Here is a 12,553-nt window from a genome sequence, read left to right as displayed (position 1 = left end):
CGATACAAATATAAAACATGTTAGCATCCTTTTGGTTTTGGATAGCCATTAATGGTCTTCTCTATTTGGGTAGAATTAATTTATCCATTCCCAAATTGGTATGCCTCATTCCAAACAGACTTTTCTATGGAATAAAATAACGTATTGTTCTTGTTTCTATGATTTTTATAAAGTTGATTAAGGAAAACTGAATTAATAGTGACATTGCAAGAATAGATATGATTATAAAGAATGGCAAAATCACTACTTTAAAGTTCATTCCATTTTTAAATTTTGTAGTAATAAAAAGAAGATATAACATTGCAACTCAAATATTACTATCCTTGTAAAAGCTGGGAGAAACCAATAATGAAATTCTACATTTGTTAGCTTATGGTATGGTACAACCAAACATTCACCAAAATAAAAATGAGGTCCGTATGCATATAAAGTCAACTCTTTATCATAAGTATCATTAGAAACTATAGAGCCCCAAATGAAGTCTTGAGGGTAAAGCTCTTAAAATAAAGAATAACATTTTAAGTGCATAGCTATTACAAACTCATTTGATATTCATTTTAATTGTCATGACTATAATGAATATACTTTGTATTCAAACAGATGTCACAAGTACTGCTACAGAAGTTCCCATATAATTCAGTCTTAGTTAAAAACAAGTAAATGGAGATTTATAATTGAATGTTACCAGGAAGGAGGGAAAAAGCCAATTACGGCAAACATTGGCTCCTTCAAACGGCAAATTAAAGATTTTTATTAAATTGTGTTCTTTCTTGTTTGAACATATACAGAACACAGTGATACAGGAAAACTTGCCTTTCCTTGCCTCAGCTGTTCAGAGATTAGTTAGCCTGGAAAATAGAAAGTGGGAGTGGGAAAAATGACTCAGAAGGGTAGGTTGAAATTTACTTCACAATATTTAGAGACTGATCTATGGAAAGAATTAAAAAATACTACAATGCCAATTTATCTTAGCTGAAGGAACAGGTAATTATGTGTGTGATTTTATTTCAATTGATCAGACAAGTCCTAACATTCCCTTTAATCTTCCCCTACATGGAGGACTGGCACCTTAACGCCCAATAGGAGAGACCTTCCCACCCTAAAGATGGTGTTTCCCAATGTATGGTGCACAGAACTATCCATGGAGCTGTTTTCAAAGCAAATGTTCCTGGGTGCCAACCGAGCTCCGTGAAATCAGAGTTCCGGGAAGAAGCTGTGGAATCAGCATCTCGAGAAGCTTGAAAATTCTCCTGCACGCACTCATTTAAAAACAACTGCCAGACGGTGAGCTGAGATAATATTCAATGCTATAGATTTTCATTTCATTCCAATCAGCAAACATTTATTAAGTACCAAGCCTATGTGAAAGAAAAATTTCATACATATAGGGTGTCCAAAAGGCAAGAAGCTTGTGACAAATTTGTCTTCAAACTACGATTTTAGTACAATGATAATCTACAAATGTCTGGAAACACAAAGAGAACACGGTGCTTATTGTTCAGATTAACAATTAACTTTTGATTTCAATTATTAATTCTTCCCCTGAAAAGGCATCTGGAGGTTGAAGTGTGCTTATTATTAGAAAATGTAACTGAAGTATTTCTTAAAAAGAAATGTATCCTATTTTTCCTGATGTTTTGGACATCCTGTTTTGAAAAGGAGGGTAATAAGTGGTTGAGGCTTCTTCGTGGCTGGAGGGAGACACTTGGGGTGTCAATGAGGGAGAGAAAGGAATGAACTGCAAGACTGGGAGCTCTAAAGACAAACTCTTTCGCTTACCTCCCACTTAATTCTCCTGGTGCCCAAACTACAAGTTGCACTTATTTAAAAGTCATATTGTGTTTTTTAACCACCAGAGCAAAAATCAAAAAGTGAAAGTTCACTTGGGAGTTTAACAGAAGAATTGAAGAAAATTTAAAAAATAAAGCTGATGGTACCAAGTTATTTGTCTGGTCAGCAATTTGCCCTCACTCCCATCCCAACCCCAGGACTGGCTGAAATCTTTGAAACGAACTTCATTCAATAAGGAGCACTCGTTCATGAAACCATGCAGACAAGCTGATCGGGTTCATTACTTGTGCCTAGTGCCCTGGATCTTCTATAATCCTTGGTTGACTTTTCCTAGCACTGGAAACCGGATCCAGTGAAAAAGCCTGTGATAAGTGAAGGCGAACAGAAAGACAGCTGGGCTGCAGGAACCTTAAAGCTTTTCCATGGCTCATGGCAGTGGTTCTCCAAGAGTGGTCTCAGTCCAGCAAGATCAGCACCACCTGGGAACTCATTGTCTGTCTGCTCCGGCTGCCATAACACAATACCACAGGCTGGGGGCTTAAACAACAGATGTTTATTTTCTTTCAGTTCTAGAGGTTGGAAGTCCGAGATCAAGGTCCCGGCCAGTTTGGTTTCTGGTGAGGGCTGTCTTCCTGGCTTGCAAATGGTCGCCTTCTCACTGTATGCCCACACGGTGGAGAAAGAGAAAAAGCTCTCTCTTTCTCTATTTATAAAGCCACCAATCCAATCAGATTAGGAACCTAGTTTATCACTTCATTTAACCTTAATTAGCTCCTAAAAGGCCTATCTCAAATACAGTCACATTGGGGGTTAAGACCTCAACACACAAATTTTAGAGGGACACAATTCAGTCCACAGCACTCATTACAAATGCAAATTCTCGAGCCCTGCCTCAGATGTATTGAATGAGAAGCAGGGAGGGCGCCCAGCAATTTGTGTTTTATTAACGTCTGCAGGTCATTCTAATGCACGCTCACGGCTGAGGAGCAGTGGCCTTCAAGGAAAAGTCCCAGCTCCACAGCATAGCGTTTAGTGTCCTCCACAGTTTCTCCCATTTTTACTTTGCAACTTTATTTCTTACTGCTCTTCCACCTGAATTCTGCTTCAGCTCAACTGCTTCTCACCGTGACCCAAAGCATCATTCATTCTGTCTTCCAGACTTTTGCTCACCCTCTTTCACCAACCTTCAACAGTCTTTCTACCTCTTTATTGAAATAGCACCTCAACATCCCAGCCACAATCACCTCTTCCTCCAAACAGCAGAAGCACTAATTGTCTGAATCAAGCATTTTTCACATTTTACAGACTTGACTTTCTTAGAATCCATGGGTTACACTTGTCTGTAATTTTTTTTTTATTTTATAATTTTTTTTTGAGGAAGATTAGCCCTGAGCTAACATCTGCTGCCAATTCTCCTCTTTTTGCTGAGGAAGACTGGCCCTGAGCTAACATCTGTGCCCATCTTCTTCCACTTTATATGTGGGATGCCTTCCACAGCATGGCTTGATAAGCAGTGCATAGGTCCGTGTGCGGGATCCAAACTGATGAACCCTGGGCTGCCGAAGCAGGACGCATAAACGTAACCAATATGCCACCTGGCCGGCCCCACTTGTCTGTAATTTTAGCACCAGGATTTGTACATAAAAAGCACTCAGATCTTTAGAATATTGTATATTATTTTGCTCATAACTCTTCTCTAAAAGCTACTCTCTACGACATTGGCTCCAATACAATAATGATTTGGGGCATGAGACAGCCCATTGGTCTCTGACTTAGCATTATGCCATTTCCAAAGTTGTTTAATATAAAAAATTAATACACTATTTGCTATTTATTAAGTCCTTGAGTGTATAAAACCCTATAATAAGTATTTAGTATATTGTGTCATTAAATTCTCATAATCACCCTGAAATAGGCATATGATTCCTATTTGACTGAAAAAGACATTGGAAACTGAGACTGAAGAGCTCAACTAACTCCCCAAAGTCACACCTGGGGATGGGGAGGCTGAAAAGTAGGAACCTGCTTTTCTGACTCAAAGCACATGCGTTTATACACTGAGAGATTTAGTCATCTGTCAACATGTTGAATTCACTGTCAAGAACACCAGAGTGTATCACTCTTGCAGTAAAGAAATTTCCAGAATATCCTTTGGAAACTCTCTATTTTCCATATCTCTAACACACACACACACACCCCCCGAAGGATTGCTAAAAGTGAGCCATCATGAAAAAAAAATTTAGGTTGGATTTCTTGAGACAGATAATGTTAAATGACTATAGACAACAAGGAGTTCTGAATTCTGTCATTATCCTATATGCAGTTTACCTGCAGACAGTCTTTTGAATGTTTTCATCTTTGCATTAAAGACAAATTCAAAGGGAATTACTTGAAAGTTCACAAGGAGCTCTGATAAACTTTTGCCCAAAGCAACTACTGATAATTAAGCGCCAGAAACACTCACACGCATATATATGCATATAAAACAGAATAATCTATAAGTTTAAAACAATGCATTTTTTTTTTTTAAATCATACTTTCTTAGCTTCATTCCTCAGAAAACAAACCAAATGATTTATTGTACTTCTTCACAGCTGGGCACACGTTGAAGACTGGACTAGAAGATAATAAGCCACACCTGTTGTATTGTTTAGGCAATTCCAAGCACCAGCTGAGATAGTAATTAAAAGTAGCATTCCTTCTCAGCCTACCTGGGGTGTTCAACAACCTCGACATCTTGCAGAAATAGGAGACGTACTGCTCACAATACTCGGCGCTGCTGGTGATGGCGCTGATCTGGTCCATGGAGGCACTGTAAATGAGCTGTGTCACTGAGTATTTTTCTGGGTTGTAGCCCACCACTGTCGTCTGCATGTGCAAATCGTGAGACACTATGGTCCACACTTTGTCCTCTGTGGGGAGAAAATGCCATGACAATGGGTCATTAGTATGCAAATACTTGTTCAAATGTCAGAAAATAATTGAGCTACCATTTCACTGGTGTTTTCGCTGAACTGAGGAGGAACAGAGTTAGAGATAATAATCCTTAAAATAATTCCCGCCCTTTTCTCACACCTAAGGTCTGCTTATATTGACAAAGTAGAAAAGTAGAATGTTTTATTAGAAACATACACAAAATACCTCTTGAAAACAAAAACAAATAGCCTGAGTATCTGGCTGATGCTCTACTGGCCACAGCATTGACTGTGAGGCCCGTGATATTCTGACTCCTTCCTGACTCTAAAGGCCATCACTCTTCCAGTAGAACAGGATTTGCTCTTCCCTAAATTAACTCTGCTCTCTCAAGCCTCTGGATCTTTGTACCTGGCTGTTTGCTGCAATCAGAATATGCATCCTCATCTTGTCAATAAAACCCTGACCTTTCCGGTAAAATTAGACACTGCATTCTCTGTTATTGAAATGCTCTGTACACGTGGGATAATACAAATACGTAATTATCTTGGTGTTTTGGACCCTGAAAATTTCAATGTGTGAAAAGAAAAAGCAGATAAAAGAATGATGAAGTTAAATTAAAACCCTCTATACTTCTGAATTTGAATTAAAACCGTCATTATAAACCCATGATAATGTTCTTTTAAAAAATGTAGACATATGTCCTAGGTCTGTCCACTGAAAAAGCCCCCAAACAAGGACCAACGTCCAGCACCAGATCGTCATCACTCAATACACTTTCCATCAAGAGAAAACTGGGCTCCCTGCAGACATGATTGAGTCCACGGCTGGAAATATACAGGATGAGCCTGGAACATACTGTTACACGAGAAGTTATTGGAGACAGAGGGCAGTTCAAAAACCCCCAGGGCCAGAGAAGGACAATTTTAACATCAATAAGAATTTCCTGCAATGGAATAAAATATATCAATTATATTTAATTCCATGAGTTCATTAAAATAAAAGAAATGTTCAATTTTGGAAGATTCTAGGTAACTGATAATTTTGAATATTCGTAAAATAAAGGCAAAGAATCAAGCGTTTAGCCTATCTTACCAACTTGAATTGTAATGTAACTAAATGCTCCCTTTGTGGAAATATTTCAGCTCATAAATGAAGACTAAATAATAGAATTCGAGTATCATCATTTTCTAAGTTCTAAAAAGTAGGATCTAAGCAATGATTATTCATGGCTGCTTATAACCAAAAGTGAAACCAGAGGAATACACAACACTACACGTGGAGCAGCGTGGACAAAAATCAAACACCAATTTCAGCAAGCTTGCAGCCCTCACGGCCGAAGTCCAGGAATTCCTGGGGAGAAGGGAACATGCTAAATGGCACCAAGGGGAAACAATCAGAAAATTAACACTGAGGGAAACCCTATAGATTATACAATCTAGCGTTTACAACAGATAAATTATAAATGACAAGGGAAGAGAGACCTATAGATTAAGAGACTTCCTGAACTTGCCCCTCATGCAGTTTCCTTGTCAGTAAATGGCAGCTCCATTCTTCCAGTTGCTCAGGACAAAATCCCTGGAGGCACCATTACTTCCTCCCTTTCTTCTACACGCGTCATCCAGCATGTCAGTGAATCCTGTCGGCTCTACCTTCAGTGTTTATTAGTATCTGAGGACTCCTCAGCCCCACCCCACCACCACTGCTCTGGTCAAAGCCCCCATCGCCTCTCGCCTGCATCACCACAGTAACTTCCAACCAGGCCCCGGCTTTCCAGCCTTGCGCCCTCACACCCACCCTCCACGCAGCAGCCAGGCTGAGCCTTTTCAAATACAGGCCAGATTCTGCCTCTCTGCTGAAAGCCCTCACACGGTACCCAGTCTAGTTCCGAGTAAAAGTCTAGCTCCTAACGTAGCCGAAGGCCCTCCGTGATCCTACTCCTCCTCGCTCCTAGCTCTCGCCCTGCTAAACTCCCCTGGCTCATTTAGCTCCAGCCACACAGACCTCCTGGTGTTCCTCAAACACGTCAGGATACCAGGGAAGCTCCCCCTCCGGAGGCTTTGCTCTTGCTGTTTCCTCTGGCTGGAGCCGGCCCTCCTCAGAAACCCTCAGGGCCCACGCCGGCTCCTCCTGCTCTTTGCTCCAGCCCCATCTTTTCCTTTGCTGATCCCCAACCCTTCACAGCTGCTTCCTCTCTCCCCATCCTGCTTTCGTTTTCCTCGTAGCGTTGATCTCGATCTGACTTAGTGCCTATTTTCCTTATTTTTTACTGTCTGTCTCCCTACACTAGAAGGGAAGAAGGTGGGGACTCTTTCCAACACTGTGTGCACAGTGCCCAGAACAGCAATCGGCACACGATAGGCCTTCAAGAAATATTTTTTGAATAGAAGAGTGAATTAACAAAAATAAACAGAATACAAATACTTGATCCAGGAACTTCTTAGCATCACTTTGGACAAGCTACTTCACTCCTCTGAGCCACAGGTTCCCTTCATCTGTAACACCGGCCTCCATGTTGGAATACTTTCTAGCTTGCTCTTCTTAAATCAATTAAACAAGTGCAGTTACGGTGGCCCCTGTAGTAATACATCTTCTATAAGATAACTTATTTTTCCAGTTCACCTCGGCCTCATCAGAACCGCCTTCCTTTAGTTTTTCTGATGTAGCAAAGAAGCTACAAGATATTTTAGTAATTCTGTCACTCTATGACACGATTCTGGCGACAAACTGATTGTCACTATATCCAGACCTGCATTTTTACCTTCACTTAATTAAAGATCCATTAATATTAATTAAATTCGGTTAATTTTATCTCTTTTCTGTTACAATCAGCCTCTGGCATAGAATTCTCAAATGTCTGACACTTTACCAGGATCTTGTCCTGTAGCAATATTCCAGAGCTCTCTTTCTGTAACTCATTAGGAATAGCATTCTAATCTGAACTGTCTTTAAAGGATCATAAACCCCTTTTGAATATACAGAAAATAATGTTCATAAAGGCAAACATTAATTTAAGCAAGTAAAAAAAAAAAGGTCACCCATTATGGTCTCTCTCAATAACTTTAAAAACATTAACCAATTTGTTAATGTTAATGAGTCTAAGATTTTAGTCCTAGTGACTTCTTGGCCCTAAACTCTCCTTCCACCCCTCTTACCACACACATTTCAGTATCAAACTCCTGTGCACTAACATCTTTATATTTGTTGTATAGCCCACTCATTCATTCAACACATATCACTGAGTACCTGCTACATGACAGACACGGATCAAGGCACCAGGGAAACCACAGAGAAAAAAGCATTCTTACGTTTTTGCAGCTTACATTCTAGTGGGGAAAAAAAGCAGATAAAAAGTGAAAAATTAAAATAATATGTATAATTGGCAAGTGATAATAGTGAGGAGAAAAACTACATCAGGGAAGGGAAGAACAGGGGACTGTGTGCGGGGACTGCATTTTTAAAAACAGAGGAAGCCAGAACAGCGCTCACCGAGAGCGACATTTGAATGAGTAAGGGCATTATCCAGCAAGCCATGTGAATGTCTGGGGAGGAGTCTTCCAGATAGAGGGAATGCAAATGAAAATGTTCTAATTCTGGAATATTCCTGGTATCATTCAGACATACAAGGAGGCCAATGAGTGAGGGAGAAGAGCGGGAGTTGGAGACAGAGGTGTAATGGGGATGGATGCACTGCGATCTCAACAGGAGATGGAAAGCTGAGGGCATTGGAAGCTTTGGGGCAGTTCAAGTAGTATGCTTTACCTTAGTCCTTGACATACCATTCTTTGCTTCAATAAAATTATACTTCAGAAAGGTTTGAAAAAATAATAAAATGGATGTATCTTTATAAAGATTTAAGACTTTTTACAGTGTCATGGCATTATAAAAGGTAATATGTAAGCTCTATTTTGATGGCATAAAACAATTACTGTTGATGTATCTTGTAAATTATTTTTTAATGCTTGCATATTACACATTGTAATGGTTCCTTTGGAACTATTAAATCTTAGGTGACAAATGGATATGAATGATTTTGCAGGTATCCAGCATCTAGGAGAAAGAAGGTTATGCTATACAGATTTTCCTTTGCTAGTATCATAAGTGAAGAAATGAGGAATCTTATTTCCATATTCACAGTGTGTTTATATAATACATATTATCATATATGTGTGTAATGCAAATAGAAACTACTGTGTAGGGCAAGTTCTAAATTTCTGCAACTGACCCATTTTCACAAAGAAGCAATTGATAAACTAGGGTGTGTCAAATACTCTCTTTGGAGTAGTGTGTTATAAAAATGTCCTTTGTGATTACTGAAAGCTTAGTATCTGTCTCATCATGCAGTCACATATTTAAAAATTGTCACATTGTACATTGTTTCAAATACAGCTGATTTAATGATATGTTTCAAATACTGGAGCACATATGGAACATATCGTGGAAACACTTCCCTCTCCTTGGCAATAATGGGGTCTTCAAGGTTACCCAGCTTAGTTATGTTGACATGTACATTAGAAAGATCCCTCTGCTACTTATACCAGTGACCCCACATCCTTATTTTATTTTTAATTCTCAAGTAAGTCACTTCATGAGAACTCAATTCCTTGCGTGGCTGGAGTTCTGACCAGGGACTGATGAAGCGACCAAATGACCAGTGAAAAAAGGCAAATAACTCCTCCCAGAATATAACCAGTTTCTTCATGTATATGACTCTTCTTTTACTCTTTTCCATGCTATCCATGTATAATCTGAGCAAGTCTGTATGTAGTATATCTTAATAACAGTCCAATCTGAGCTGAGTCCAGAGGGTAAGTTTTTTTGTGTGTCCTATACACCTGCATATGCGTCTAAGTGCTTTTGATTTTCAAACAATATCACTGTACTGGTTAATGCCAAATTTGTAAATCTGAGAGCTTTTTTTCACCTTTATTCGTATTAACTCTGAAACATGATAAATTACCTAAATTTAGGATGGTATATAGAACTTGCAGATGGGCATGACCAACATCCACTTGTAGTCCAAATCCCTTAGTGGCCCTATTACCTGTTAGAGTTATTCTTCAGGGATGACTTAGGGTCTCTCACTCTTAGAGCAACACAACAGAACTGAACTATAATATACGCTTCGAGTAGGATTTTCCATATTGCATGTAAACCTCGGCCTGCTGGATAAAACTAGTGAATTCAATTTTGTATATCCTTAAATTTTTCCTCTGTCTTACAAACTGCATTCCAATAACATAGTCTGTGGCTTTCTTTGGGTATAGAAATCTTAGCGGCTGTTATCCTGAGTCAATCAATCAACAATTGCACATCAACTAGCAACAAGATACGAGCAAGAATCTCCAATTAAATGCTATAGCATTAGGAACTGCTTCTTCAAAACTTAAACATTTGCAGCCTTGTAGAAGTAAATATCCAAGGGTAGAAGCCTACCATTTAAAGGAAGCCATGTTCTTGTGTGAAAAATTTTGAATCTCAAATAATATCAATATAATGTCATCTTAGAGAGCATCCATCTTGACTCTCTTCTATTAGAGATTAAGAAACCAAATCTCAGGAGTGATAAGTGGCTTGTCCAAATAAATATGAAGAGTTAGTGGCAAAACGATGGAAACATTGTCTCCTGATTCTGGATTTAGTGCTCTTTTTATTCCTCATCTCTTTGACCCAGTGGCAATATGTTGGTGACATATCAAAATTTTCACTGTCTTCCCCATAGCACCCCACTAATTTTCAGGGGGCAGAGGAAGCATACAGATAGTAGTTTCGATTTTTTAATTCTGATCTGTTTCACCACTGTCTTAGGTTCTGGGGTCACAAGGATGACAAAGACTTGAGTTCCTGTCCTCAACAAGCTTGTAGTCCAGTGGAGGTGAAAGTTCACAATCAGGAATCACACAAAGTGCTAAAAGAGAGAGAGGCACAGGGTATTATGAGTTCATACAGAAAGTCCAAATGACCTAGCTTTAGAGTGACCAAGTGGACATGGCGTTTTCAGCGAATCATGAAGTTTAAATTGGGGTGAGCCAAATGAAGGAGAAGATGATGAAAGCAATTCATTCTTCTTATAAGTCAGACCAAGTACACTGGAGACAAAAAAGATTTCGTAGATAGGATCTGGATAGATTGGAAATTAAAGGGTCTCAAAGAGTGAAGTAAAAGATTGCAGAGCCATAAAGATTGTGCGTGGGTTGAAAGGTGTAGTACACGGTCATAGGTGTGGGTTTTGAAAACCCATGGAGATAAAAGATTAACTCTTATTTTTAAAAATATTTATTTCAGGCCATAAAGGGCAAGCCCACAGCTAACATACCCAACAGTGAAAAGCTGAAAGCTTTTCCTCTAAGATCAGGAACAAACCAAGGGGAATAGTGTTAGAGATATAGAAAAGCTTTAATTTTATATCTGATGTTATATTTCTTAATCTGGGTGTTAAATTCAAATTAGAAATATTTCATATTGAAATAAATAATTGAGGTACCTTATTTCAGATAAACTTATTTGAAGATACACAAGCTATTTGTGCTTTAATGAATGTCACAAAATAATTTCTTAAATAGCTACCACTCCTAATTGTTTAAAGTATTAGTTAATATCTAGAAAATTGTTTATAAAACTTTCAGATAGAAAGACTCAACATAATGTTAGGTTAGAGTACAATGTTTTTTTTAGTCATTTGTAAGAGGATCTATCTGAAAATTTCATCACTCTTCTAGGTAGATAAATTTAAAAAAACAATTTTACAGGTCATTATTTTGTTTAGAAGGTTTGCTCAACAATTATGATCCAATTGACATAACAAATTATTAGAAATTTGTTGTCACATTTTTCTCTCCCCAAATACATATTGTGTGAGCATTAGACGCATTCTGTAGCCTAGACTCTAATGTTATGGAAGCTATTTCACCACGGCGGGCTGTGGTAGTTGGAGCTATGTCATAATGCCAGCTATGTATGCAGCTCAGGTGGCACACGCAGCTTTAATCACGTGTAGAGAAATAAGGTATGTAAAGCAGATGGAGCCTCCGCAGGAAGCACTGAGGAAATGAACTAAAAGTACAGATGATGTTCTGCAGGTGGTGGAAAATGTTGATTATTTTTATGCTCACAATTCCATCCCAAAGATGGATGACAAACCGGGTGCTGTGAATAAGTATAAATAATGGTGGATCATTCTCGCACACCTGAAGAACAACTTAGAGCTTTTTTCCAGGAAGACATTAGCTATTTTCTGGGAGGAAGGATATTTGTTAATGTTTTTGCTCCATTGTAGTGATGGTAAAATTCTTTTACAATGCGGCTGGAGGTATTGACTGCATTTATATCAATACTTAGACAAGCTAATCTCCCCTTCCCTGTTTACCTCACACTGGGTAGAGATGTAGTTTGTGTATATTTGGTAGTCAGGAGTTCATCTCTGTGGCAAAGGAGTTTTGTACTCTGTGTAGCAAGGAAATGCTACTCTGTGATTATTGTTGCTTGTAACAGTAATTAGATTTTGATATGAATTCAAACTTGGAGACAGAGTAAATGTTATCTTGGATCAATGACTGACCATTCCTGTGGACCTTTAAAGATAACGCTTACTTTCTATTATTTAAAAATACTCTAAATGTATTGCACACACTTGGTTAAAAAAAATCACTTCAAATACCTACACCACCAGACTGACCTCCTACCTGTAGCACGAATCTGCTAGGTGCTCCTACTTTAGGGCCTTTGCTTGGCTGTTTCCTCTTCCCAGGTGTTTCCCCCAGTGGTCTCAAGGCTAACTCCCTCCATTCCCTTTAGTCTCCATCAAATGGCATATTCTCACTGAGATGCACCCCATCTTCTCTATTTAAAC

General features: G+C 38.8%; 1 protein-coding gene across 1 annotated transcript in view; it reads right to left on the bottom strand.

Moving 5' to 3' along the window:
• CNTNAP2 (contactin associated protein 2) overlaps window positions 1–12,553 on the bottom strand; it is a 1,871,002-nt gene that overhangs the window by 610,706 nt on the left and 1,247,743 nt on the right. The window contains exon 13 of the mRNA XM_046668987.1: window positions 4,503–4,703. Coding sequence (XP_046524943.1) covers window positions 4,503–4,703 — 201 coding nt within the window. The remainder of the gene's footprint in view (window positions 1–4,502; window positions 4,704–12,553) is intronic.

Source organism: Equus quagga, chromosome 8, assembly GCF_021613505.1.
Source record: "Equus quagga isolate Etosha38 chromosome 8, UCLA_HA_Equagga_1.0, whole genome shotgun sequence".
NCBI lineage: Eukaryota > Metazoa > Chordata > Mammalia > Perissodactyla > Equidae > Equus > Equus quagga.
The sequence above is the reverse complement of the archived record's forward strand: the minus strand, read 5'-3'. Positions and strand labels throughout refer to the sequence as shown.